Consider the following 26,751-nt stretch of genomic DNA (forward strand, 5'->3'; position numbering starts at 1 on the left):
TACATGCAGTGCATGTACTGAATGTGCATATAACCATTAATAAGAGAATATGCATCTAATACATCAAAGAGAATATGGAATTCATTAAAGTAAAAAGAATGGCCTGTTAAATAAAGTGTAATCATACTATAAGAGATATTTTGTGTCTGTGTTTTAAATATACTGGTGAAAGCATTGACTACCTGTGCATGAACATTGGGATATACAGATTTAATTTCCATTATGAGCTATTTTGAGCATACTGCTTTATGCATTCTCAGCACATTCCTCACTGTGCTCCTTTAAAGTACTGCAATAGATCCATATAGAGACGTCTGAGCTTCCACCTACATTAACCAGTTTAATTAAATATGAACTCTAAACTCAGCTTGAAAGAGCGACATACAGTCTTTTTTGTTTTTGAACCAAAAAAATGGTTAAAAAAAAGGCAAATGCATGAAAAGGAAACGTAAATTATATAAATGGATCAAAACACTTTTTGGTGAAGTAATCAGATGGAAAGATGATTTTTCTATTTTTGGTGGTGTCAACTTCAGAACTTTCTATATTAAATTAGTTTTACAGCATCAATTTACTTTTTAAAAACTGAACGCACTTCCTGCAAACATGACATAATGCCGTTAAAAATGATGATTGATTCATGTTCTGCTCAGGAATTCTGACATCTTCTGTAACTCAATTGATATATGTGTTTAATCAAGATAAAAATACGCCATATATTTGTAAGAAAACGAAAAAGCATGATTTTCTTGCAAAGTACACCTGAATGAACAGTAATTATTTAGCATGAACCAAATGAAATACCCATTTCTTAACTGTGTTCACTTATATTATCTAAATTTCTGTCAAAACTAAATCTATACTATGAATTTTTGATGACATTTAAAATAGGTTCTGCATTAAATTATTTTACTTACTGTTCTTTTTATACATGAGGATTTCAAACGAGTTGATCTCATAGTTTTCAAATGTCTGTTGCACTTTTTCAGTTGTTTCTTTGTCTGTTAATTCCCCAAACATGAAGCTGTGAACATAAATTAAAATTGAAATTTGGTGGTGAATATTGGTAGCTTGGTGAACAACGCCACATTAAATTTGATTATTGGTATGCACAGCTTCAAAAGAACAAATGTAACACAGAACATTATATACAATTTCAAATTTAACATTTCCATCTTTTACTTCAATTCTGAGTTCCTTGGTTTCTTTTTATTTTGCTACTGTTAAAAACACCAGGTTCCATAACACTGAACCCCACAGAAAAACAGTTCTTTAACAGCTATGCTCCACCAAGAATACTGATCTCCCTGCAATGCTTTGGCAGCTCCAACACAGGCAATACCTAATCCATTGCAATAGTGTGCAAAGTTCCCACACTTCATAGCAACCTTTTAAAGACTACTGAACATAACCTTAGATATGGTGGGTGAGAGCATAGACAAATTCAACACTGATGACATCAGATTTCAAAATTCTCCTAACAAATGTGGTTTGGCCTCTTGCCTAAAAAATTAAGTGGTGAACTGCGGATACTGAATTGGACTGACCGTCTCCAGGAGCGGAAAGCAGAATAAAAAATCATGCAAACAACAAACAACAGGAATTCTGCAGATGCTGGAAATTCAAGACATCAAAGTTGCTGGTGAATGCAGCAGGCCAGGCAGCATCTCTAGGAAGAGGTTCAGTCGATGTTTCAGGCTGAGACCCTTCGTCAGGAGATCAGTTAGTCCTGACGAAGGGTCTCGGCCCGAAACGTCGACTGTACCTCTTCCTAGAGATGCTGCCTGGCCTGCTGCGTTCACCAGCAACTTTGATGTGTGTTGCATAAAAAATCATGAGCATTATTCCATCATTCTTTCTTTCTGTAAATTTGCTACTCAGACTTCTAATTTGAACTCTGCTCCAAAGTATCTTTCTGTGAGCAATTTCTTTAATGAAAAAGTGAAGCACACACAGTCCTTTTATAAAGCAACTCTTAAATTAGAATTAAGTTCCCACATCAATTACTTTTGATTTTTCTTTCATAAGTCTTGAATGCTTAATCAGACGACCATTCTTTTGAAGCTGACGAACCTCTTGGAGGACTCACAGGATATTCCTTGTACATTAAAGCCACTCCAGAAATGAAAGCTGGTATTCCAGTAATTACAAAGCCACTCCATACCTTTTTTAATTTTCAAAAGATATGATTACACCATGCACTATATGAAAGTTAAATTGGATAACACTGGAAAACATGTGTTAGAATCATACAGCACAACTGGCCAGTCCTACTTACATAATGTCCATCTAAATTCTGAAGAGTAACCCACTCCCTTTCTGTGACCAGCCACTATTAACTGCATTGTGGCTCACTTCAATGCACCATGGCAAAACCTAATTTTGCGACTGACCACTATCAGTCAAAAACGGTTAATACAGGTTGCCTCTATATTTCCATCTCTTAAAGAGAAATTACTGTGTAGCTGCAATGAGTGATCGAAGTTCTTTAAGAAGTTTTAATCGCTTGCTGGTAGCCATGTCTAAATGGGCACTCCAATTTTCAGACATAAATCTCCAAGGACTTGTTTGACTTTGGGAAAAGGAGGAAAGAGGACCTTTTCCACAGGATGTCAAGAAGTCCATCAGTGACCTTCTCTACAGGTAGTGACCAGTCTTCCATGAGTTGTATGCTGTCAATAGGAGAGCAATGGGTACAATTTGCAAACTACATCCCTCAATGCAAGGGCATGCACAAGGCACTGGAGGGAATGACTAGTTGACGTTTTAAATTATGACTCATGACAGTATTTGGCTTAGTGTCAGTTGTGGCCAAGGGGGCACAGAGATAACAAGCAATAAAGGATAGGAAACATAAGATGTAAAATGTGGAGATTTGTTTATATATGTTGGCATGGTTCATCCGGAAAATACATCATTTAGAGGCTATCTCCGATTCCTTTGATGGGCTGCTACATTTTTTTAGCATTATAATCTTGGTTGAGCTACTTCCATGGCGCTGTTAGGTATGAGGTTTGAGGACGTTAAAAATAGAGGAAGACCATTAAGCATCAACGTCAATATTCTGTGATGTTTGAAAGTGAATTCATGGGTGGTTACATTTCTATACACTTGCTTTCCTTTGCCCCTATTGTTGGTAGTGATCATACGTTTAGAAGATGCAATCCAAGGATTAGCTGAAGTGTATTTTATTGATGGTACACACATAAGAATGTAAGAATATAATAAAAAGGAAGAGAAGATCCTGTAGTTGATCTTCTCCCTGATTCCTTTAATATAAAAAAATCAATATTTTTAATATTGAACAAACATTGTGACTGAGCCTCCAGGTAGAAAATTCCAAAGATTCACAGTCTTCTTGGTGAAGAAATCTCCACTCATCTCGGTATTAAATGGCCTATTCCTTATTTTGAAACTGTGCCACCTGATCCTAGACTCCTCAATCTGAGATAACATCCTCTCTGAATGCAGCTAAGATCTCATTCTTCTGAAAGCCAAAGAACGAAGTCCCAAACTACTCAATTTCTCCCCTTATGGCAAATCTGCCACCCCTGGAAACAGTCCTGTAATTTTCCTTGTACTCCCTCTAAGGCAAGTACATCCTATCTTACATAATAGAAATTAGAATGACAAAGTGTGTCTCAGACTAAATCTTGCTCCACAGGGTTTCAGCAGCAGGAAAATACAAAACACTAATCTGGGAGCGGGGAGAGAAAGGACAAGAGAGAGGGAGAGGGAAAGAATGAGGTGGGTGGGGGAGGGAGGAGAGAGAGAACGAGATGGGTAGGGGAAGGAAGAAGAGTAAGCAAGGAGAAATGAAGTGTGAAAAGGAAGAACAGAGAGCGAAAGAGGAGGGAGAGTGAACATGATAAGGTAAAAGATGTAAGGGTTGTGGAGAAGGAGTAATGGAAGGGGAAAACAATAGGGAGTAACAGAGAGCTGACAAAGGGTCTTTGCCCAAAATGTAGACTGCTTACTCTTTTCTATGGATTCTGCCTGGCCTGCTGAGTTCATTTTTTGTGTGTTGCTCTGGATTTCCAGCATCTGCAGATTTTTCTTGTGTTGTGAAACAGAGAGGTGATAGGGGAGACAGAGGAAGAAAGAAAGATAGGAAAATACATAGGGTGTGACAGGGCTGAATGAGGGAAAGGAAGCAATTGTTCAAATAATACAGATGATAGTATGCATTTCTAAAGAGATTAAGCCAACCAGGCCAAAACATGCAACAAAACATATGCTCTGCTCTCTTATCTACAGCTTCAATTACAATACGTCAGGTGTTAGTTGCTCTGAATGAAGTTCAACCATGGCTTCGATGTTGGATCCCCAAGCAAAACATATTGCTACGTACATTCAACAAATGATTGTATGTAAATTGCAAGTGAATATTAATGTAAAATTCGTTCTAGAAAATAATTTGTTTCCATACAAATCAGTATGATGCATTAGAGCACATTTTACTTCGGGAAAAAAACAAAATGCCATCACATCTTTGAATACCTGCAAGTGCTACTCTTCTGCATAACTTCCGCTCGATGATATCCAGACAGCTTGCAGAATCCATCATTGCTGTACACAATAGGCCAGTCCACAATCTGGGCATTCCCAAGGACAAAATTTGTGTCTGCAGAAAAAGAAAATAGAGCTCTATAAAAAAATTATTTCTTTAAAGAAAGTAGATATCTTCAATTCAATAAAATCCTAGCACCATTCACTTTAAAGCAGATAATTTCTAATAAGTTACTAAAAGGATGGAATAATACTTCAATTTCAAATGCAACAGAGAGACTTTTGTCACAAACAAGAGAAAATCTGCAGATGCTGGAGATCCACGCAACACACACAAAATACTGGAGGAACTCAGCAGGCCAGGCAGCATCTATGGAAGAGAGTACAGTTGATGTTTCGGGCCGAGAAATTATTGTGGTAGGATTGTTGCTTCACGAATATGAATAATCTGGACATTGTTATGGATGGGCACTATCAAAATCTGGCCCAAAAAAGGGTCATATGACAATGACTGGAAGGATCTGTGCAGAATTAGGAGGCTGGGTAGAAAAATGTAAATGTAAATTGAAAGGAGAGAAATGTGAAGAAATGCTTTTCCAGAGGAGGCATAAAGGAAACAAATAAAGATCTTGGAGGAGCAGAGAGATTTAATATATTTCAACTATATCCCACTTCACTTTGCAGGAAATGTGCAAAAATAATTCTTCCAGCTCGCTCAATTCCTCAGAACCACTAGAGGAAAGTAGGGTCATCACAGAGAAAAAATAATGGAGAGAAGGTGAGGGGCAGGCACTCTCTAGTTCAGTAAAAGCAAATACAGAGCTGGATTTGGAAAGGTAGTTCATGCCTGGCAAGCCTTAATGAACACTCAAATAAATGGCAAGTGAAATTAGTGATATTGTAGGGTAACGTAATTGGTGGAAACATATAGAATTCACCACTACCGACATTAGGTTGGGTTCACTTTAAGAGGCTGGTCTGTTGTGATGAGGTAATTACATAAAGGACTTTTACCATGCATTGTGTTCAGTTTTTGGTATTCAATAAAAGAATCATTACTGTTTTTCAAACATAAAACACCTACAATATTAATTGTGTGGTTTTCAAATCCCCATCAGTTAATGTCCCTCATGTCCCATATGTCTCAAAGACAACATGGAGACAAAACTGAAAAAAAAAGATAATGAATACAGGACTGAAGGTGTTGTATTTGAGTGCATACAGTGTATTAATAAGGTAGGTGATCTTGTCATACAATTAGAAATTGGCCGGTATGGCATTGCGGACATCACTGAGTTGTAGCTGACAGAACACTGGGGCAGTACAGTACTGTAGCGTTGCAGTTGATGTAACAGTATTACTATGTCAGACACCGGGGCTCAATTCCACCACTGTCTCTAGCTGAATATCTTATACCATCGGCCATTAGTTAGTTTGCCCTGCAGCACTTGCTCAAAAAACTTTTGCACGTTCAATTGTCATATTTGCAACTGATGACAGTGAAGTGAGGAAAGCTGAACTAGGCAACCAACAAGGTATGTACCTCCTAAATCAAGTAAATTTAGGATGCAAACAGCAGAAGTGCTGCAAAGATGGGTGAATTAAAGCAGGTGAAAATATCAAATCAGGAAGAGGAAATATAAATAAAACAAAACTGAATTGAGAACGCAGAAATGGAAAAGAAACAAAAAATTACCATTTCAGATTATACGTTTTTAAAAATCTACAAAGTACAATTTAAAAACTTAAGAAACTAAATTATACAGATTATAGTTAAAATTCAGTGACAGATGAACTGATTGGCAGATATCAACATGCAATCACACCACATAAAATGTACTTCTGCTTGTAATAACCATCCTGAAGTCAAGTTATTTCATATCTAACCATACAAATACAAACAATATTCAATGCATGTCAGTTGTGAAGCAAAGAGCCAAATGCAGTGGAGTGGGGAAATTCTAACAGTAACTTTTGAACAGTGGCATTGAACAGATAACCAATGATAACTATTTCACGGTTAACTGTTTGCAATGTTTGCACAAATCATTGTAAGGTAGTACTTAGTATATTATGTTCAGCTCTTTACATCCTACTGGTTTCCAAGATTGTCAAGCCGAGGACAAGCTCCCACTACCTAAAAGTGCTCCTCGCGGCATGCACCTCAAATACCCTCTGACAACCAAGTCCAACTCCGGGCCTTCTCGTGTGGCTTAGCCTCTAAGCCCAGCGGAACTGTTTCTACTGACAGGAGGAGGGGCGAAGGCGGTGTGGTAAACCATGTATATATGTTGTAACTCGGTTACTTGTCTGGACACACCCCTCTGCTGACTGCCCCTGTGGCTCCTCCCACAGAGTCCTGTATAAAGGTGTTCGTCTTGCCCCTCCCCCTCAGTCCGGGGGCAGACACTCACTGTGGAGGTCGTATTGTACGGCAAATAAAAGCCTTTCAGTATTTTTACCAAACCTCAGTCTTTTGGAATAATTGAAGGTGCTTCAATTTTATTCGCTGTACATTTTAAAACATGGAACAGGCCCTGAGACCAGAAAAATTAGACCTCCATCCGCAAATGCCTGACGCTGGAAAAGCTTTCGAATTCTGGCTGGCCTGCTTCGAAGCGTATCTAGAGGAGATTAAAGCGACCGACCCCATAGCGAAGCGCAGAGTTCTACTCTCCAGGGTCAGTCCACGGGTCTATTCGCTGATCAGAGACCAGCCGAAGTACGACGGCGCAATGAACGCACTCAAAAGACAATACCTGCGGCCGATAAACAGCGTCTATGCTCGGCATCGTTTAGCGACGCGGCAACAACGCCCCGGGGAATCGAGTGCTGAGTTTGTCCGGGCCCTACAGACACTCGTGCGGGCCTGCAATTGCCAGGAGCTGACGGTGGCGCAGCATGCAGAACTCCTAGTGAGAGACGCCTTCGTTACAGGGACCAGGTCAGTGTACGTGCGCCAGCGGCTGCTGGAAAAAGCCGATCTTACCCTAAGTTCGGCAATGGAGCTGGCTGATACGTTGGAGGCCGCTCTGCATAACTCCGAGGCTCTCCAGGCACGCGATCCCCCGATGGCCTCGTGGGTGCCACAGACCCCGCAACCTGCCGGCGAATCGACCTCAGCTGCCGCCAGTCGTGAGTCCGCGAAGTGCTACTTCTGTGGACTGGAGAAGCACCCCGGAAACGCTGCGCAGCCCGACAAGGTACCTGCTCCAGCTGCGGAAAGAAGGGCCACTTCGCCAAGGTCTGTAAGTCAAAACCGCGAGCGGGATCGAGTAGCGCCGCGTGCGAGATGTGGGGGTCGCCATCTTCCCTGCACACTGCCACCACGTGCAAGACATAGGGGCCGCCATCTTCCCTGCACACTGCCACCACGTGCGAGACGTGGGGGTCGCCATCTTGCCTGCTGCCATCTTCCCTGCACGCCACCACCACGTGCGAGACATGGGTGCGGCCATCTTGGTCGGCGCCACCTCCCACCGCCTACGACCAACGGGTGCTCACGGGGCACCCCACCACGCCGGACCAAGACAGCGACCCCACCCTGGCTTCCGTGACCCTCGACCAAAGCGCTCCCCACCAGCTCGCAAGGTCAATGATGGACATCCTGGTGGAGGGGCACAGGACAAGCTGCCTGTTTGACACAGGCAGCACGGAGAGTTTTATCCACCTGGCCACGGTGCAGTATTGTGGACTCATGTTACGGCCGGTAAGTCGGAGGGTCACCATGGCCTCCAGGTCGCATACAACAGACATCCGGGGGGGTTGTGTAGCGACACTAGTGGTGCAGGGCACAGAATATCGGGACTTTACGTTACTGGTCTTGCCTCAACTGTGTGCCCCTGTGATGTTGGGGTTGGACTTCCAGAGCCACCTGAAAAGCGTGACAATGAAGTATGATGGGCCCCTCCCGCCAATTACTGTCATAAATCCCCTGTTTTGTAGAGATATGTCATGTACCCCGCTACTGACCACACACACACACCGACCCGCGCATCCCTCCCAATATCATGCCAACTGCCACACTACCGACACCACTTGTTGCCTCTCCACCCTCAGGATCCCTCTCCCACCACTGTTTGCCAACCTGACCCCCGACTGTAAACCTGTGGCAACTAAAAGCAGGAGGTACAGCACGGGGGACAGAGCTTTCATTAAGTCAGAGGTGCAGCGGCTGCTCAGGGAGGGGGTCATTGAGGCAAGCACAAGTCCTTGGAGGGCGCAGGTGGTGGTTGTTCGGAACGGGGAGAAGAATAGGATGGTCGTGGACTATAGCTAGACCATCAATAGGTTCACGCAGCTCGACGCGTACCCTCTACCCCGCATCGCGGATATGGTCAATCAGATAGCACAGTACAAGGCGTACTCGACCATAGACCTAAAATCCGCTTACCATCAGCTCCCCATTCACCGGGAGGACCGCCCTTACACTGCCTTCGAGGCGGACGGCAGGCTTTATCAATTCCTGCGCGTCCCCTTTGGTGTCACGAATGGTGTATCTGTCTTCCAGAGGGCAATGGACTGGATGGTGGACCAGTGCCAACTGAAGGCCACGTTCCCATATCTGGATAACATCACCATCTGCGGTCACGACCAGCAGGATCATGACAACAACCTCCAAAAATTTCTCCAAGCGGCCAAATCTTTCAACCTCACCTATAACAAGGACAAGTGTGTATTTGGGACCACCCAACTTGCTATCCTTGGGTGTGTCATGGAGAATGGAGTCATTGGCCCTGACCCCGACCGTATGCGCCCCTTGTTGGAACTCCCTCTTCCCAATACCCTCAGAGCCCTCAAAAGGTGCCTGGGCTTCTTTTCATATTACACCCAATGGGTCTCTAACTATGCAGACAAGGCCCGCCCCCTGGTCAAGTCCACCACATTCCCCCTCTCTGCCAAGGCCCACGCGGCCTTCAACTGCATAAAAGGGGACATTGCCAAAGCAGCAATGCATGCAGTGGATGACGCCATTCCCTTCCAAGTAGAGAGTGACGCCTCCGACTTTGCGCTGGCTGCTACCCTCAACCAGGCAGGAAGACCAGTGGCGTTCTTCTCCCGTACCCTTCAAGGCCCTGAAATTCGGCACTCTGCGGTAGAGAAAGAGGCCCAGGCCATGGTGGAAGCTATAAGGCACTGGAGGCACTATCTTGCTAGCAAAAGGTTCACCCTACTAACTGACCAGCACTCAGTCGCGTTCATGTTTAATAATCAGCAGTGGAGCAAAATCAAAAATGATAAAATTCTGAGGTGGAGAATCGAACTCTCCACCTACAACTATGACATTATGTACAGGCCTGGGAAGCTCAATGAGCCCTCCAATGCCCTATCCCGGGGAACAGCGCCAGCGCGCAGATCGACCGGCTATACGTCCTACATGTAGACCTTTGCCACCCGGGAGTCACCCGGCTTTTCCACCGTGAAAGCCCGGAACCTGCCTTACTCCCTTGAGGAGATCAGGATGATGACCAGGGACTGCCAAGTCTGAGCAGAGTGCAAACCGCACTTCTACCCACCCGAAAAGGCACCACTCATCAAGGCCACCCGCCCCTCTGAGCGACTGAGTGTTGACTTTAAGGGTCCCCTTCCCTCCACCGACCACAATGTGTACTTTCTTAACGTAATTGACGAGTACTCGCGGTTCCCCTTCGCCATCCCCTGCCCCGATACCACGACCACGTCAGTTATAAAAGCCCTGTGCAAGCTCTTCACTCTATTCGGATACCCATGCTATATCCACAGTGACAAAGGGTCCTCGTTTATGAGTGATGAGCTGCGCCAATATCTACTGGCTAGGGGAATTGCAACAAGTAGGACCACGAGCTATAATCCCCGGGGGAATGGACAGGTAGAGAAGGAGAATGGCACAGTGTGGAAAGCCACACTCTTAGCCCTCAGGTCAAAGGGACTGCCGGTCTCCCGCTGGCAGGAGGTCCTTCCCGAGGCACTCCACTCCATCCGCTCCCTGTTATGCACAGCCACCAGTGCCACCCCTCATGAGCGGCTCTTTTCTTTTCCCAGAAAATCAACCACTGGAACCACCCTATCATCTTGGCTGACATCCCCGGGGCCAGTGCTGCACCGGAAACATGCAAGGAGCAATAAATACTCCCCGATAGTCGAGAGGGTTCACTTACTTCATGCGAGCCCCCAGTATGCCTACGTGGTTTTACCTGATGGGCGGGAGGACACGGTCTCCATTCGCGCCCTGGCACCCACAGGAGCTCCGGGCCCCTACCCTGAACACTCCGTGGTGACTATTGACCCCGTACCCACCAATGTATGTACCTACGAGACACCATGCACCCCAAACCCTATACAGACACCACACGACACTCCCATACCGGGCGCGACGCACACACACGGGGGATTACCGACGCCTAACGTGCTGGCACCTGAAGTCAGGCCGAAGCCAGCACAACCGCCATCGCCGATGCAATCACCGCCGGTGCTACGTAGATCACAGCGACGGACTCGACCGCCTGATAGATTTGACCTGTAAATATACTTCTTGTAAATATTGTCAGTCACTTCACCCCGCGGGACTCTTTTTTAAAAAAAGGAGTGGTGAATGTGGTAAACCATGTATATATGTTGTAACTGGGTTACCTGTCTGGACACACCCCTCTGCTGACTGCCCCTGTGGCTCCTCCCACAGAGTCCTGTATAAAGGTGTTTGCCTTGCCCCTCCCCCTCAGTCCGGGGGCAGACACTCACTGTGGAGGTCGTATTGTACAGCGAATAAAAGCCTTTCAGTATTTTTACCAAACTTCAGTCTTTTGGAGTAATTGAAGGTGCTTCAGGCGGGTCCTGGCGCCTTAAAACCAGTGCTTCAGGTAGATGGAGCTCGTCAGCCTGGGTAGGCAGTCCACCTAAGAGAGGGAAAACTCTGATTTCAAACCTCCGTTGCCTTGCGGCCATACCTACTCATGGGAAAGACTTCGGGAGTAAACCCTGAGGACAAATCTGGAGCTGGAGTCCTTAAGGCAGTCCGACGTTGCCTTCAACCTCGTTCTGGCAACTCCTGCGACGACACCAGTGCCAAGCTTTAGTACCCTTTCCTTGGACAACATCAGTGTCATGAAGAGGACAGACTTGCTGCATGGGCAACTGCCGGTCTTCCATACAACCTTGCCCAGGTCTGCGCCCTGGACAGGACACTCCAGCGTCGCCTCACCGCGATGGCACAACAGCAAGACTTTCCAGGAGCAGATCCATGGGCTCGCGAGACTAACGGATGCCACCAATCTTTACACCCTACTGTGAGTAATGTCAGCAGTATGCAGATGAAGTAGCAGAAGAGATGAAAGTGATATCAGGGGTTTATATCATGCTATTATACTCAACTTGATCTTGGGTTTATCAAAAACATATAGAAGTATGTTGAGGATGCACATTTCTTTGTGATACCTGCTTAAAATGAGTGTTTTTGACTGATATAGAAGTTTCATGGAAGAGAAAAAAAAGGAGTTTAAATTATACTAAAATGCATATTACCTACAGATTAATGTAAGCATTTTGGTATAAAAATACTGCAATTAATTCATTTACTACATCACATTATGTCTGCTAAATTCGACAGACAATTTATATAAAAGAAAATACATAATCAGAGTTTTATGAAATATGTTAAGGAGATGTTGACAGGAAGTGAAAAAAGTTGACTACTTTTTACCCAAATCTTTTTATTCATCTAGACAGACTATCAATCCTCAGTTAACATATCATCTGAAAGTATTGAACTTACACCTTAAATTACATTTTGGAGATCTAAAAAGGGCTTAAAATCATAAATTCCAGATGTAAAGATATCAGAGTTAATAAGAAAGCCAGACACTACTTAACAATTTCAAAATTCTATGAGATTGCATTTGAAATATATTCTGCAATAATTTTTGTGGAAAAAAGTTTATGTAACTTATGAAAGCTTGCATACATGTACAAGCAAAAGGGAAATCAAATTATCTTGCCATGGTTTACAGTCATTAGTGATATATCCACATTTAATGCCCTTCTCCCGTCACCCTTGAGTGGTGAGCGTATTTTTCTATTGTTGCAACCTATTTGGTAAAATTTACATTTGAGTTTTTGAAGTCCAACAATGTTCCTTGGTTGGCAAATTTACAGACATGGAAAGGATCCACTATGCTCTGATTAATATTACATCATGCTAACACTGAAAGAATTTCAACAGCTTCTGAGCAATTGAGCAATAATTAACTGTTATGACACCTATCAACATAACACCTTTTGGAAAAAAAAAGGTTTCCTTTAAAATTAATAGAATTCATAGAGTAATTGCGCATGTGAATTTTAACCATTTCAAGTATTCCAAAATCAAATTTCTTATTGCTTATTTCTCTCTATAAATAAATATATTTGTATATTTTAAAGTCATATTCATTATAAAAAATGAATATTCAAGTTATAAACAATGTATAGAGTTTCCAGAAAAGGTAAATGATTTAAATCAAACTGTCTGCTTTAACGTGTAATTCCATCTACATACCCTTGCATCATCTACCACCCACCCTTTGGTCAGGGTTGCAACAGCTTGCTTTAGTTTGCTGTGAGCTGTGGGAATGCTGTAGCACCCTCTACAGAGTCTGCAAGATCTGTGTGAACAGAGAAACTAATTGCATATCTAAATAAATCCAGTTGATGTGTTGTGAAATGAAGAGATAGATCAGAAAGTAGACATTAGAATTGAAAGCCAAATCAAAATGAAAAATAAGGAGAAGGAAAAAACTGCATTAAAGGGAAGTGAAAAAAGACAATAAAATTTGTTTACATCTTAAGAAATCACTGGGTCAAGAGTCAAAAAGGAAATAATCAATCATTTATGAAATATAATATAATTAAACCAGGTCAACATGATTTTACAAAAGATAAAGCATCTGATAAATTTTTTAATTCAATGAGTATATAACTGGAAGAGTCCACAGAGGGGAATCTTTAGATGCAGTGTATTTAGAGTTCAAGAAGGCATTTGACAAGATGCCACACAAGAGGTTGATATAAACATTAACAGCTCATGGTATTCGAAGAAATATGTTAGCATGGACTGAAAAATGGACCAATAAACAAGTAGCAAACTAAGAGTTGGAATTAATTGATGTTTCAAATTGGATGTAACTCGTGGAGTCCCCAGGGATCAATTCTTTAATTTTTATATTAAAAACCTGGAGGAGCAGACAGAAGGGAGCAAAGGGTAGATTATAATCTAGACGAAAAGACTGCAAATGAGTTACATATAGAAGATTCTAGGCTTTTTTGTACATGAACAGTTAGCGGGCAGGTTCAACAGATAGTTAAGGACATAAACGATATGTTAACATTTATTGAAAAGTGGGTGGAGTTTAAAATTAGGGAGGTTTTTACAGTTGTACTGGATACTGGTGGGCCATCAGCAGAAAACTACATCCAGTTTTGTTCCACTTATCTAAAAAGGTAGCATCAGAGGCAGTCCAAAGGAGATCCACGAAGCTAATTCCTGAGATGAGAGGATTATTCTATAAAGACTGCCAAGATATTTGGATCTCTATATTTTGGAGTTTAGAATGTGAGAATAACCTTATTGAGACATATAAAATCATGAGGAGATTTGACAGGGTAAATGTTGAGACGTTTTCATGAGTAGGAGAATTCCAAATGAGAGGACACAAGCACAGGATAAGTGATGGACATTTAAAAAGGAGGAGTACAGATATTTCTTTTCACAAAGGATAGTGAATTCTTCCCAAAGGGGGTTGCAGAAGATAGACAGTGACAATTAGAAGTAGTTAAGTAGGTACACAGAGGAGTTGAGGCCAGTGTAGATCAGCCAAGATCATATTGAATGGTGGGCAGGCATGGTGGGCCAGTTGGCCTATTCCTACTCCTATTTTCTTATGTGATCTTGGGCTCAGTTAAAACCTTAAGGAGTAAGACTTTTAATTCTTAATTTTTCAGACCAAGAGTATCTGACAATAGTTAACACATTGTACCATATAGTCTACAGTATAATAAGGGACTACTTTATATTTTAGTAACACATTGTTGAATGCACTATTAGGCGCGTATTGATCTGTACATGTGTGCCGAGTTCGGATTCTGCCAGGAAAGAACCATGAAACTTAGCTCCCGTCTCCAGCGTTTTTATTCATCGCATTGTTGTGTAACCAGGCCACATACACAACAAATTGGCGATGAGGTTAATGAACCTATATCGTATCAGAACGCTGAGTTTTAGTTGATAACGACACTCGGAGGAAGAACGAGCCAAGGAGCGGGAGAAGGAGGCAGGGTGAGGCCGCGAGTCTGAAAGGAAGTGGGAGCACAGCCAGGGTCGGGAACATCGGGAGACCAAGAGACACAGTCGGAGTCGCAGCACGTCCAGCCGAGACCACAGCCGGCACTGAACCCCTGGGCTGACGGTCTGCCTGCCCCAGAAGGGAGATAAAAAGAAGCGCACTAGATGGAGTGCGCTCGTGGCGCTCGCAAAAAGGACACGTGAGTCAAAAAGAATACAAGGGGAAAACAGGGCTAAATTAACATAACAAAGATAGCGATGATTGGAACCATTACAGCATTTGATAGTAGCATTGAAGACTGGGCATTGAAGAGTGGAGTTATATTGTGAGGTTAATGGTGTTAGTGATGAAAGGAAAGCCAGCGTCTTACTCAGTATTAGGAAAGGTATGCTGCATTCAGAGTTTCTCCACGCCTCTCTGACGTAGTGGGGAATTGTGTATGAGGCAAGTTACAGCAGTGGTTTGCCATTGCCTTCTGCCAGGTGAGTTTCCAAAGAGATCACCAGCTCGTAACCCAGCACAGATGGAAAGCATGCAGTGGAGCTGGCTGGCTGGATTCGAACCTGGGATCTTTTGTCCCGAAGTCCGATGCTGATGCCACTACGCCACCAGCCAGGTCGACTCATTATTATGTGACCAAAAGCATATCGGCTGCTATGGAGCATGTTAAGCCCTGAAAAGGCAGCTCACAAAACGTTCAAGCAAATAGTAGACACTCTCCAACTGCAGTTAAACCCCAGACCACTGGTCATTGGTGAAAGATTTAAATTTCACAATCAGAATCAGAGCAAAAATGAAACCATTTCTGAATATTGTGCTGAATTGCACAAATTATCAGAACATTGTCAATTTGGAGCTGGTCTATCGGATGCATTGAGGGACAGGTTAGTGTGTGGCATGCACTGTGAAACCACACAGAAGAAGCTTCTGCGTGAAAGAGACCTTACATTTGAGAAAGTGCTAAACATTGCAATATCAACAGAAACAGCGGCACAGGGTGCTTCCGAGATACAACAACAATCTCTGGAATATGCTACAAATAAAATGTCACTGAACAGAAATGAAGGAAAGAAATGTTACTGTTGTGGGAACATGTCACATGACCCTGATGACTGTTGGTTTAAAGACAAAGAATGCAGAAACTGTGGCAAACAGGGCCACACTGGCAGAGACGCAAAGCTAGTAAACAGCAGAAAAAGGACAAAATACAGAGAAACAAGAAACCCTATAAAGGAAAATACAACAATGTACACAAAATGGAAGAAAGCAGTTCTGATGAAAACGACTCAGATGAAAGTGAATTGTCTTGTCTGCAACTTCACAGCATGAAAGAGACAGATGATCGAAGAGTAATATGGATCATTCTACAAGTGGCAGGCGTAAGACTGAAAATGGAGTTGGGTAAAATTGAAGAGACAGTGACCTATGGAAACAAAACACAGCAGCTGAACCTCTATGTACTGAAAAAGGGAGGACCACCATTGCTGGGACGTGAATGGCTCAGGAAAATCCAGTTGGATTGTCACACCACCAAGGCACTAGATGTGTCAACAAAGGAGGGCAGCTCGACGGGGAAGATGTCCGCACCTCTCCTCTCACCCATTGTCGACTATTACAACAATGAGGAGGAGCTAGACAGCGTCAACGATGAGGACAAACACAGCATCCATGGCCGCAACATGGATGAAGATACAGCGGTTGCAAGGGAGACAGCTATTGCCAATAAGCAGGATGATGAAGTCCACCTGGAAGTAAAAGAGCAGATGTACCAGAAGAAATTGACATCTCTCCAAAGACAGCTACAGCAGTTACAGGAAGGCACTTTGCAGGAGTATCAGAAAAGGATGAAGAAACTAGATCAACAATACAAGGAAAGAATATGAAATCCAGAGCTTTTTCTGCAACTGGAGACAAACAAGTGGAAGGGAATTATATTAAAAAGAAGAAAGCAGCAGTGAAGGAATTTGAAGATAAAAAGATTGAGTTAGAAGAAAAGAAAAGATGATTGAGAATGAAAGGCTAACAATGGAACTCACAGGAGATTCTATGGAGGTAAAACCAATATTGACTAGGAAACTAAGGAAGAGACCGAATGACCCTGTTCCAATTACAGACGAAAGACGAAAACCTGCACCTACGCAGTGAAATTACTTGTTAACAGATGAACAGGTAATGGAAGGTCTGCGAACTCTCAATAACCTTAAATGTCCGAAAAGACCAGCATCTCCACAAATCTCGAACCAATCATCTTCTCCATTGAGAATCATACACTTAATCTTTTGAAGGGAAGTTTCTTTTGCATGCACATATTTTGAATCCTCAGCCAATGTGTCTTGTTTTTCACAAAGAAGTTGGGAAGCAGCATCCAAACAGAGGCAAATTCTGGCAACAAACTGTAAGGTTTCTATTGTTGTATTTTCACACTTGTGCTGAATGTGCACCTGAAGGAATTCTCCCTCTTGAGCCAGACAGATAGCACTGCAGGTAATCCTTAATATCAGCAAAACTGTACTTTAACAGCAGCTTAAGAACAGTGGAACGAACAACAGGATTTCAATCAAATGCTTCATCAAATGGTGAACGATTACCGGTTAAGCACTGATCTTTCTGTGAGTCATTGGATTGCCCCAACTTTTGAATAACTAGCAGAGACAGCAGTTCACCAACCACTTCTTTTGTTGGAGGCAAGTCATCTTTGAAGCAGACCATGGAAACTGAAGCTACAAAAAATGCATCACACCTCTTGCGAAATATGACTAATTTTGCTACAGCTTCACTTTTTTCTTCTGTTACCGCTGGTACATAAACATCATCTGGAGAAGTACAGCACAGTGGGCAGAGTTGTTGTCCTGATTCAAGCCACCGTTTTATACATTTTAAACAGTAAAAATGATCACATAGAATCAGGATGAGTTTGTCGAGTTCTCCTAAGCAAATTGTACATTCTTTCAGATCATACCTGAAGAACAGACATAGACCCCCCCCAGAGACTTGAGTTATAAATGGGTCTTAGACCAAAAGTAAAAAAAAGGTTTGTTATAATTTGATATTATTAAGTTACTAAGTAAACAAATGGTAGATGTTTGTATGTTAAGGGTAAACATATTTGTTTAGCATAGTGCCCCAGTAACAAAAGCAGTTAAAAGGGGAGGAGTGTAACCATATAGCCTACAGTATAATAAGAGACTACTTTATGTTTTAGTAACACATCACTGAATGCGCTATTAGGTGCATATTGATCTGTACGTTTGTGCTGAGTTTGGATTCTACCAGTAAAGAACCATGAAACTTAGCTCCCATCTCCAGCATTTTTATTAATCGCATTGTTGTGTAACCAGGCCACATACACAACACATATAATAAAAGGTTTCTTAGCCTGAAATGAGCAAGAGAAACTTTCTATGCTATCATTAGTTCATTTTTACCAAGCAAGGTACTTCATGGTACAACGGTGAGCCTATTGGGAACATGCCAGTTTATCAAAGCTATCTGCTCTCATCTTCAGTTGCAGTGCAATTTCAACATAATTAAACCATCTGACTGTTGAAAGTAAACATTACAACCACATAACCCAAAGGAATTCTCAATTACATATTTCCCTCCCTCTTTCAGAGATGTTAACACATAATCACAGGCAGAAGAAACCAGCTTGAGGGTAATGGCCTGCCTCCAACTTCTAACACTTAACCGGGTATGGCCAATGCCAAAACTGTAATAATCGGCAGAGCTGAAGCTATTGTAGCTGAAGATATCCACATGCTGGTTCTTTCCTCCCATTTCTCCGTCATCTCAAATATTTCCATGTAAGAAGCTGCTAATGGTCTGAGTGTATATTTCTTTCTTACACTTCTCTGTTACTCTCTCTTTTCCCCTTGCTATAAATGTACACTTTATTATTTAGTTACAGAAGAACTGTAACTTAACCAGACAGTTGAAGAAAATCATACTATCAATTAATATCACACTAGTAGTCACTTCACGTTTGGCAACAACTGATCTGTACACAATCTTTAAAGGCACCAAAATAAGGATTTCAGCACCTGTTGGACAACTTCATGTGGACAAGTATGCAAAAAAACACTCAAGATGGCATAACCTTCAAAAGCAAATGAACAATTTGTTGATAACTGATCTCTTCAAATATAACAATGAGAGAGAGAGAAAGAGTGGATTGAAGAGAAAGAGAAAAAGGCATTTGGATGTAAGATGATATAAAAAGGTTAGAGCATGAAAGGCCATATGGAAGTCAGAAAGCAGAGTATGTCCAGGGATCTTTGATTATGTTGGCTGTTTTACTGAGGCAATGTAAAGTGTAGAGAGTCCATGGAGGATAGGCTGGTCCCCAAGATGTGTTGAGTTGAGTCCACAACTCACTGCGGTTTCTAGCAGTCATGGGCAGGGCCGTTGTCATACCGAGACATGGTGCATCCAGATGGAATGTTTTCTATGGATCACCAATAAAAATTGGTAAGGGTCAGTGGGGACATGCTAAGTTTTGTTAGCCTCTTGCAGAAGTAGAGCCTTTGATGAGCTTTTTTTGGCCATGCCATCAATGTGATTGGGCCAGGATGGTCTACTGGTGATGTTCACACCAGGGAACTTGAAGCTTTCAACCCTCTTGACCTTAGCACTACTGATGTAACAATGCGTGTGCACTCCCTTCCTGAAGTTAATGGCCAGCTATTTTGTTTGGCTGACATTGAAGGAAAGGTTGTTGGCATGACATCATGTCACTTGGCTCTCTACCTCCTTCCTCAACTCTGACTCGTCATTATTTGTGATTCAGCCTGCTACAGTGATGTCACCTACAACTTTTAGATGGAGTTAGAGCAGATTCCAGCAAGGCAGCCATGAGTGTATAGCAAGCAGAGCAGGGCGCTATGGACTCAGCCTTGTGGGTCAGCAGTGTTGCGAATAATCATGGCAGAGGTGTTGCCACCTATCCTTACTGATTGCCGTCTACTGATCAGGAAGTCAAGGATCCAATTGCAAAGAGAGGTATTGAGTCCCAGGTCTAGGAGTCTGTAGATGAGTTTGATTGGACTTAAAGTATGAAGGCAGACCTGTGGTCAATAAATAATAGCCTTACAAAAGCAGCTTTACTATCTGGATGCTCCAGAGATGAGCATAGGACCAGGGACCTATTTCAGAAGCATGCAAATAGCAGTGAGCCAAGGTTGTCTGGGAAGATGAAGTTAATGTATTTCTCTTTAAGCATTTCATGACTGTGGATGTCAAAGCCACCGGGCACTCATCATTAAGGCTGTTAACCTTATTCTTCTTAAAGCAGTTGAGAACTTCAGATTGAAGTAGGAAGAGATTAAAAATGTCTGCAAATACCCCCGCCAGCTGATCCTAAATATGAAAGTGTATTTGCATACTTCAAAGAAAATATGTTCATGCAACCAGACACCAGGAAAAAGTGTTGGGAGCACATTAAAGATTTCCTTTCTAGACATTATGGAGAAGTCCCGAAATACCCAGTGCAACAGATATAATGAAAAATTACTGAAACTTTCATCTCCAGAGGGATCAATCCCAGAATTGAGTGTATGAGGTATTTATGTTCTATCATAATAGAATTGAGGATGAATAAGTGTTTTCACTTCTCTAAAACTCTTCTTGCTTTCCCCACATAACTCTCAAAAATCACCTTCCATAAGGACATAAGAAACAGGAGTAGGCCATCTGGCCTGTCAAGCCCCCTCTGCCATTCAATAAGATCATGGCTGATCTGGCCATGGACTCATCTCCACCTACCGGCCTTTTCCCCATAACCCTTAATTCCCCTACAATGCAAAAATCTATCCAACATTGTCTTAAATATATTTACTGAAGTAGCCTCCACTACTTCATTGGGCAGAGAATTCCACAGATTCACCACCCTCTGGGAAAAGCAGTCCCTCCTGATCTTCACCCTAAATCTACTCCCTCAAATCTTGAGGTTACGCTCCCTAGTTCTAGCCTCACCTACCTGTGTAAACAACTTTCCTGCCTCTATCTTATCTATCCTTTTCATAATTTTATACGTTTCTATAAGATCTCCTCTCATTCTTCTGAATTCCAGCGAGTACAGTCCCAGGCAACTCAATCTCCCCTCCTAGACTAACCCCCTCCTCTCTGGAATCAACATTATGAACCTCCTCTGCACCACCTCCAAAGCCAGTATGTTCTTCCTCAAGTAAGGAGACCAGAACTGCACACAGTACTCCAGGTGTGGCCTCACCAGTACCCTGTACAGTTGGAACATAACCTCCCTGCTCTTAAATTCAATCCCTCTGGCAATGAAGGCCAACATTCCATTTGCCTTCTTGATAGCCTGCTGCACCCGCAAACCAACCTTCTGCGATTCATGCACAAGCACTCCCAAGTCCCTCTGCACAGCAGCATGCCGTAATTTTTTACCATTAATATAATAATCTGCTCTTTCATTTTTCCTTCCAAAGTGGATAACCTTGCATTTACCAACACTGTACTCCATCTGCCAGACCCTTGCCCACTCACTTAACCTACGTACATCTCTCTACAGACTCTCCATATCTTCTGTACAATTTGCTTTTCCACTCAATTTAGTGTCATCAGCAAACTTAGATACACTACACACTCGGCCCCGTCTTCCAAATTGTTTATGTATACCGTGAACAGTTGAGGACCCAGCACCGACCACTCACCACTCACCACTGATTGCCAACCAGAGTAAATCCCATGCATCCCAATTCCCTGCTTTCTATTAGTTAACTAATGCTCTATCCATGCTAATACATCACCTCCAACTCTATGCATCCTTATCTTATGGATAAGTCTTTTATGTGGCACTTTATCAAATGCCTTCTGGAAATCCAAGTAAATAACATCCATCTGTTCCACTCTATCCACTGTGCTCATTATATCCTCAAAGAACTCCGGTATGTTTGTCAAACAGGGCCCGCCTTTGCTGAATCCCTGCTATGTCAACCTGACACATCCATTTCTTTCCAGGAGCTTCGCTATTTCTTCTTTCATGATTTCCAAAAGACTTTACCGTCTTTACTGAAACCACTGTGCAAGAGCAGCAGAGAAATTAATAAATATTTTGAGGAAAGTCCTACAGGTGACAAAGAAATTTACCATAACATTGTGCTTGGAAATTGAATCGTCATCTTTATCACACTTGATATATTCATCTACTGTATAGCTGATTTTTCATAACAACTTCATAGCATACATTGTCAAGATGTCAGGAGAATATTTTCAATTTCTTTAATAAAGAATGGAAGAACTAAAGAAACTGTGGTTGTTCATGTTAAGAAGCTTAGCAGTTTGCAGGTGAGAAAAGGCAACAAAAATAAATTGTGTTTCATCAACTGCTCACTGGCCTCGCTTGTTCCATTTCGTTGTGCCTTCGTCGTACGTGCAGTCCTCCATCGTCAGTGCTTTGTTCTATAGCAGTCTCCATAGGCCCTTGGCTGTGACAGTACATAACTGCCACTACACGGTGGGATTGATAAGAAGTGTCAACAACAAGGAATGGGGAGATGAGGAAGGTGTGATAAGGGTAGGTTGGTTGGAAGAAGAGTTGGTGGGGGGAGAAATTGTTGTAATAAAATGAAGGCACTGTTGCAGTTCCTAGCACATATGGTACAACCACATATTCTCCGTCTGCACTGATCACTCACTAATTCAACACTAATGACGGAGTCACAACCCTTTCTGTTTGCAAATGATCTTGACTCACCTTCAACGTTAGAGAAATAAATCAGTAGGCAAGGTTTACAAAGTAACTGGCAAGCACAGAATAACAACTGTATACTTCAACTTACCAAATTAATTGACAGGAAGAAACAGCATAATAAGAAAAAACTGTCCCTTTTCCAAGCATATCTAATAAAGTGGACCCCAACCACTGGGCCGCGGACCGGTACTGGGCTGCAAAGCATGTGTTATCGGGCCACGAAGAAACGATATGATTTGGCGATATGAAACGATATGAGTAAGCTGCACCTTTCCTCATTCCGTCGTGCACTGTAGAACTTGAACATCGGGTTGTCAACTGTCCCATATTAGCCGGGACATCCCGTATATTGGGCTAAATTGGTTTGTCCCATACGGGACTGCCCTTGTCCTGTATTTCCCCCACTAAGGTACAGCATTCCTATGAAATCATTCGTATACTGAAATGGCATAAAGCGCAGAAGCAATTACCATTAATTTATATGGGAAAAATTTTTGAGCATTCCCAGACGCAAAAAATAACTTACCAAATCATACCAATAACACATAAAACCTAAAATAACACTAACATTTAGTAAAAGCAGCAATGATATGATAAATACACAGCCTATATAAAGTAGAAATAATGTATGTACAGTGTAGTTGCACTTAACAGAATCGGGAAGATTAAGCCAAAACTGATTTGTAAAAAAAAAATCGGCACATACACGTATGCGCACACAGATGCCCGCGCAAGGCTTCACGGCAGTCTTTCTGGGGGTAAATATAAGTATCCCGTATTTGACTGCTACTTTTGTCCCTTATTTGGGAGTGGGAAAGTTGGCAACCCTACTTGAATACCACCCCCGCGCCCCCCACCACCGGTCGGCCGGTCCGCAAGAATATTGTCAATATTAAACCGGTCTGCGGTGCAAAAAAGGTTGGGGACCTCTGATCTAATATACACTAATTGATAAGGTGATTTGGAACCCACAAAAGGGATCTTCACAAAAAAAAATCATGAATTGATCAGAAAAGACAGGAAATTTAAGAATAATGCAGAAGGAAAGCATTCTACTGGTTTTAAGGATTAAGATCAACTATGAAATCTGTAGAAACTCATACCCCAATCCTCATAGAGGGATCAGAAGTGGAGAGAGTGAGCAGCTTCAAGTTCCTGGGTGTCAAGATCTCTGAGGATCTAACCTGGTCCCAGCATATTGATGTAGTCATAAAGAAGGCAAGATGGCGGCTACACTTTATTAGGAGTTTGAAGTGATTTGGCATGTCAACAAATACACTCAAAAACTTCTATAGTTGCAGTGGAGAGCATTCTGACAGGCTGCGTCACTGTCTCATATGGAGGGGCTACTGCACAGGACTGAAAGAAGCTGCAGAAGGTTGTAAATCTAGTCAGCTCCATCTCGAGTACTAGCCTACAAAGTACCCAGGACATCTTTAGGCAGCGGTGTCTCAGAAAGGCAGCGTCCATTATTAAAGACCTCCAGCACCCAGGTCATGCCCTTTTCTCACTGTTACCATCAGGTAGGAGATACAGAAGCCTGAAGGCACACACTCAGCGATTCAGGAACAGCTTCTTCCCCTCTGCCATCTGATTCCTAAATGCACTTTGAAGCTTTGGACTCTACCTCACTTTTTTTAATATACAGTATTTCTGTTTTTGCACATTTTTTAATAATCTATTCAATATATGTAATTGATTCACCTGTTTATTTATTACATTTTATTTTATTTATTATTATTTTTTCTCTGCTAGATTATGCATTGCATTGAACTGCTGCTGCTCAGTTAACAAATTTCACGTGACATGCCGGTGATAATAAACCTGATTCTGATTCTGAGATATTGATTCCAGAAAAAAAGAACAAATAATGAGGTCCTGACAGTGCAACCAAAGAAGGCAAATTGGGAGAATGCTTTGAAAAGCAAAAGCACAAACAGTGGCAAATGGATAAAAAGGTAATCATGAGTTCAATTAAAAGTTAGCAATAAACAATCTAATTAGAAGGCACCATAGGGGAATAAATAATGAAAGATAAAACTGAATCTAAATAAAACAGCATGCAAAAAGCATTTAAACCGAGGAGGACAAAATCAAACACAAAAGAAGAATCTATAAATAAAGTCAGGAAGACCAAGAGATAGTGCAAAGCTAAATTACAAAGAAATATAAAAAAGAATGAAGCATGCAATGCACAGATGGATAACAACCAAAGTGATAATAAGGTACCAAGAATTTTTATGGGTTGACAGCTTACCACTTTGCCTCAGTTTTCACTGAACAAGCTAGTAAAAAAGGACTGCGAGTCTGACAACCAATACAATTGAAGAGAGAAAATAATTGACAGAATAGCAAAAACAATATAAGGATAAAAGGGCAAAATTTGAGAGCCAGGTTCATTCTCAAGCAAAGTAGGAAGGAAATAACAAAGGTGCTATATTAATTTAAAGATCAGCAGTACAGAGGAAATTACCGGAGTATTGGCAGACAGCTAATGTTATCACAAAGTGAACAAAAATCGGTAGAACAAAACCTGGAAACCACAGAGCATTCAGCTCAACATGAACTTAGCAGCTCAGCTTAATTCCAAAAACCAACTGATGGCATTCTTTGAGGAAGAGGGAAGAGTAGGCATGGATAATGCAGTCATCGGTAATAGATTTCCAAAAGGGCTTTGATGTGGTACCCCATTGTGAGCTCACGACTGGGGCTGAGGATTAGACAGTCGAAGAAAAAGTGCTGAAGGGGCAATAAATAGGCTGAAAAGATATCAATCTCTGGTACTAAAAACTGAGTGAAGGTGGAATGTGATATTCCACAATGATCACTGCCAATTCCACTGTCATACATTGTTAGCACTGATGCTTCAGCATTTGAAATGGGTGTGTCACATATCCTGACTTTGCCAAAAGGAATAACAATACATACCAGAACTCATCATCAATAAGGGAAAAATATCAAATAACTCCATTATTTCCATTGCACAGGAAAATGTAAAACTCGGGAAGTTGGTGTGCATAAGCAACAAAAAAAGCAGATACTGAAATTTGGAAATAAAAAAGGAAATATTGAAGATATTCAGCAGGTCAGATTGTGACAGAATCAAAATTAATACTTCAAGCTAAATGACCTTTCATTAAAACAGGAAAAGTGAGATAACCAACATGTTTTAAATTGCAAAGAGGTGAAGAGAATAAAGGGGATGTTAGTGACGGACAGTAGACAGAGATTGTCTAAGTAACACATATATGGTTGACACTGTCTAAGAAAAGGTGCTGAGTGCTTATTAATCACAGTGGCTTTGTCTGGAAGAGTGTAAAAAGAGGAAGATGAATGAGTCTGGTAAGCAGAAAAGAAAGCATTGCTGAAACTGTGAGATAACACAGTTGTTGCTGAACCTAAAATAAAAGAGAATGCTGGAACTACTAAGATAAGACATCATCGATGACAACAGATGGGAATTCACTAATAAGAAAAAGAAAAGTCATTTTAGAAGCATGGTGTGAAAAGTTTTGAAATTAGAATAGATATGATGGAGCCAGAGAAATTAGAAAGAATGGAATTGAATCCTTTTAACAGGCAGAATGGAAGCAGGTGCATCAAGAAAGAAGTGGGAATCTGTGTGCTTCTAATGAATATTGGCCAATATCCAAGCTCTATTGTTCCTTCCAAAGACACATAAATTAAGTACTGCCCAAGAGATTCAGCGTTCAAGATCATTCTGCGGCAATTATCTAATAGCATCGAGGATGCCTTCAAAAGGCGATGCCTAATAAAGGTGGTATCCATTATCAAGGAGTCCCATCACCTAAGACATGCCCTCTTCTCATTGCTGCTATCGAGGAGGAGGTACAGGAGTCTGACGACCACATACTTCACATTTCAGGAACAACTTCTTCCCTTCTGCCATCAGATTTCTGAATGGACATTGAATCCACGAACACTACCTCACTATGTTGGTGCAATAATAACAGGGTTGTTGTGATGGGAGATTTTAATTACCCTAATATTGATTGGCATCTCCCTAGAGCAAGGGGTTTAAATGGAATGGAGTTTGTTAGGTGTGTTCAGGAAGATTTTTTGACACAATATGTACATAAGCCTACAAGAGGAGAGGCTGTACTTGATCTGGTATTGGGAAATTGACCTGGTCAGATGTCAGGTCTCTCAGTGGGAGAGAATTTTGGAGATAGTGATCACAATTCTATCTCCTTTACCATAGGATTGGAGAAGGATAGG

The 26,751-nt window shown here is 41.9% G+C and overlaps 1 protein-coding gene across 1 annotated transcript in view; it reads right to left on the reverse strand.

Moving 5' to 3' along the window:
- Positions 1–26,751, reverse strand: part of kcnh1a (potassium voltage-gated channel, subfamily H (eag-related), member 1a) — a 346,721-nt gene that overhangs the window by 247,751 nt on the left and 72,219 nt on the right. Inside the window, exons 3-4 of the mRNA XM_063055717.1 lie at positions 4,501–4,624; positions 918–1,024 (exon numbers count right to left, since the gene is read on the reverse strand). Of these exons, the coding sequence (XP_062911787.1) occupies positions 918–1,024; positions 4,501–4,523 (130 nt within the window). The 5' untranslated portion in view covers positions 4,524–4,624. The remainder of the gene's footprint in view (positions 1–917; positions 1,025–4,500; positions 4,625–26,751) is intronic.

The sequence above is a fragment of the Mobula hypostoma genome, chromosome 8, assembly GCF_963921235.1.
Source record: "Mobula hypostoma chromosome 8, sMobHyp1.1, whole genome shotgun sequence".
In the NCBI taxonomy this organism is placed as follows: Eukaryota; Metazoa; Chordata; class Chondrichthyes; order Myliobatiformes; family Myliobatidae; genus Mobula; species Mobula hypostoma.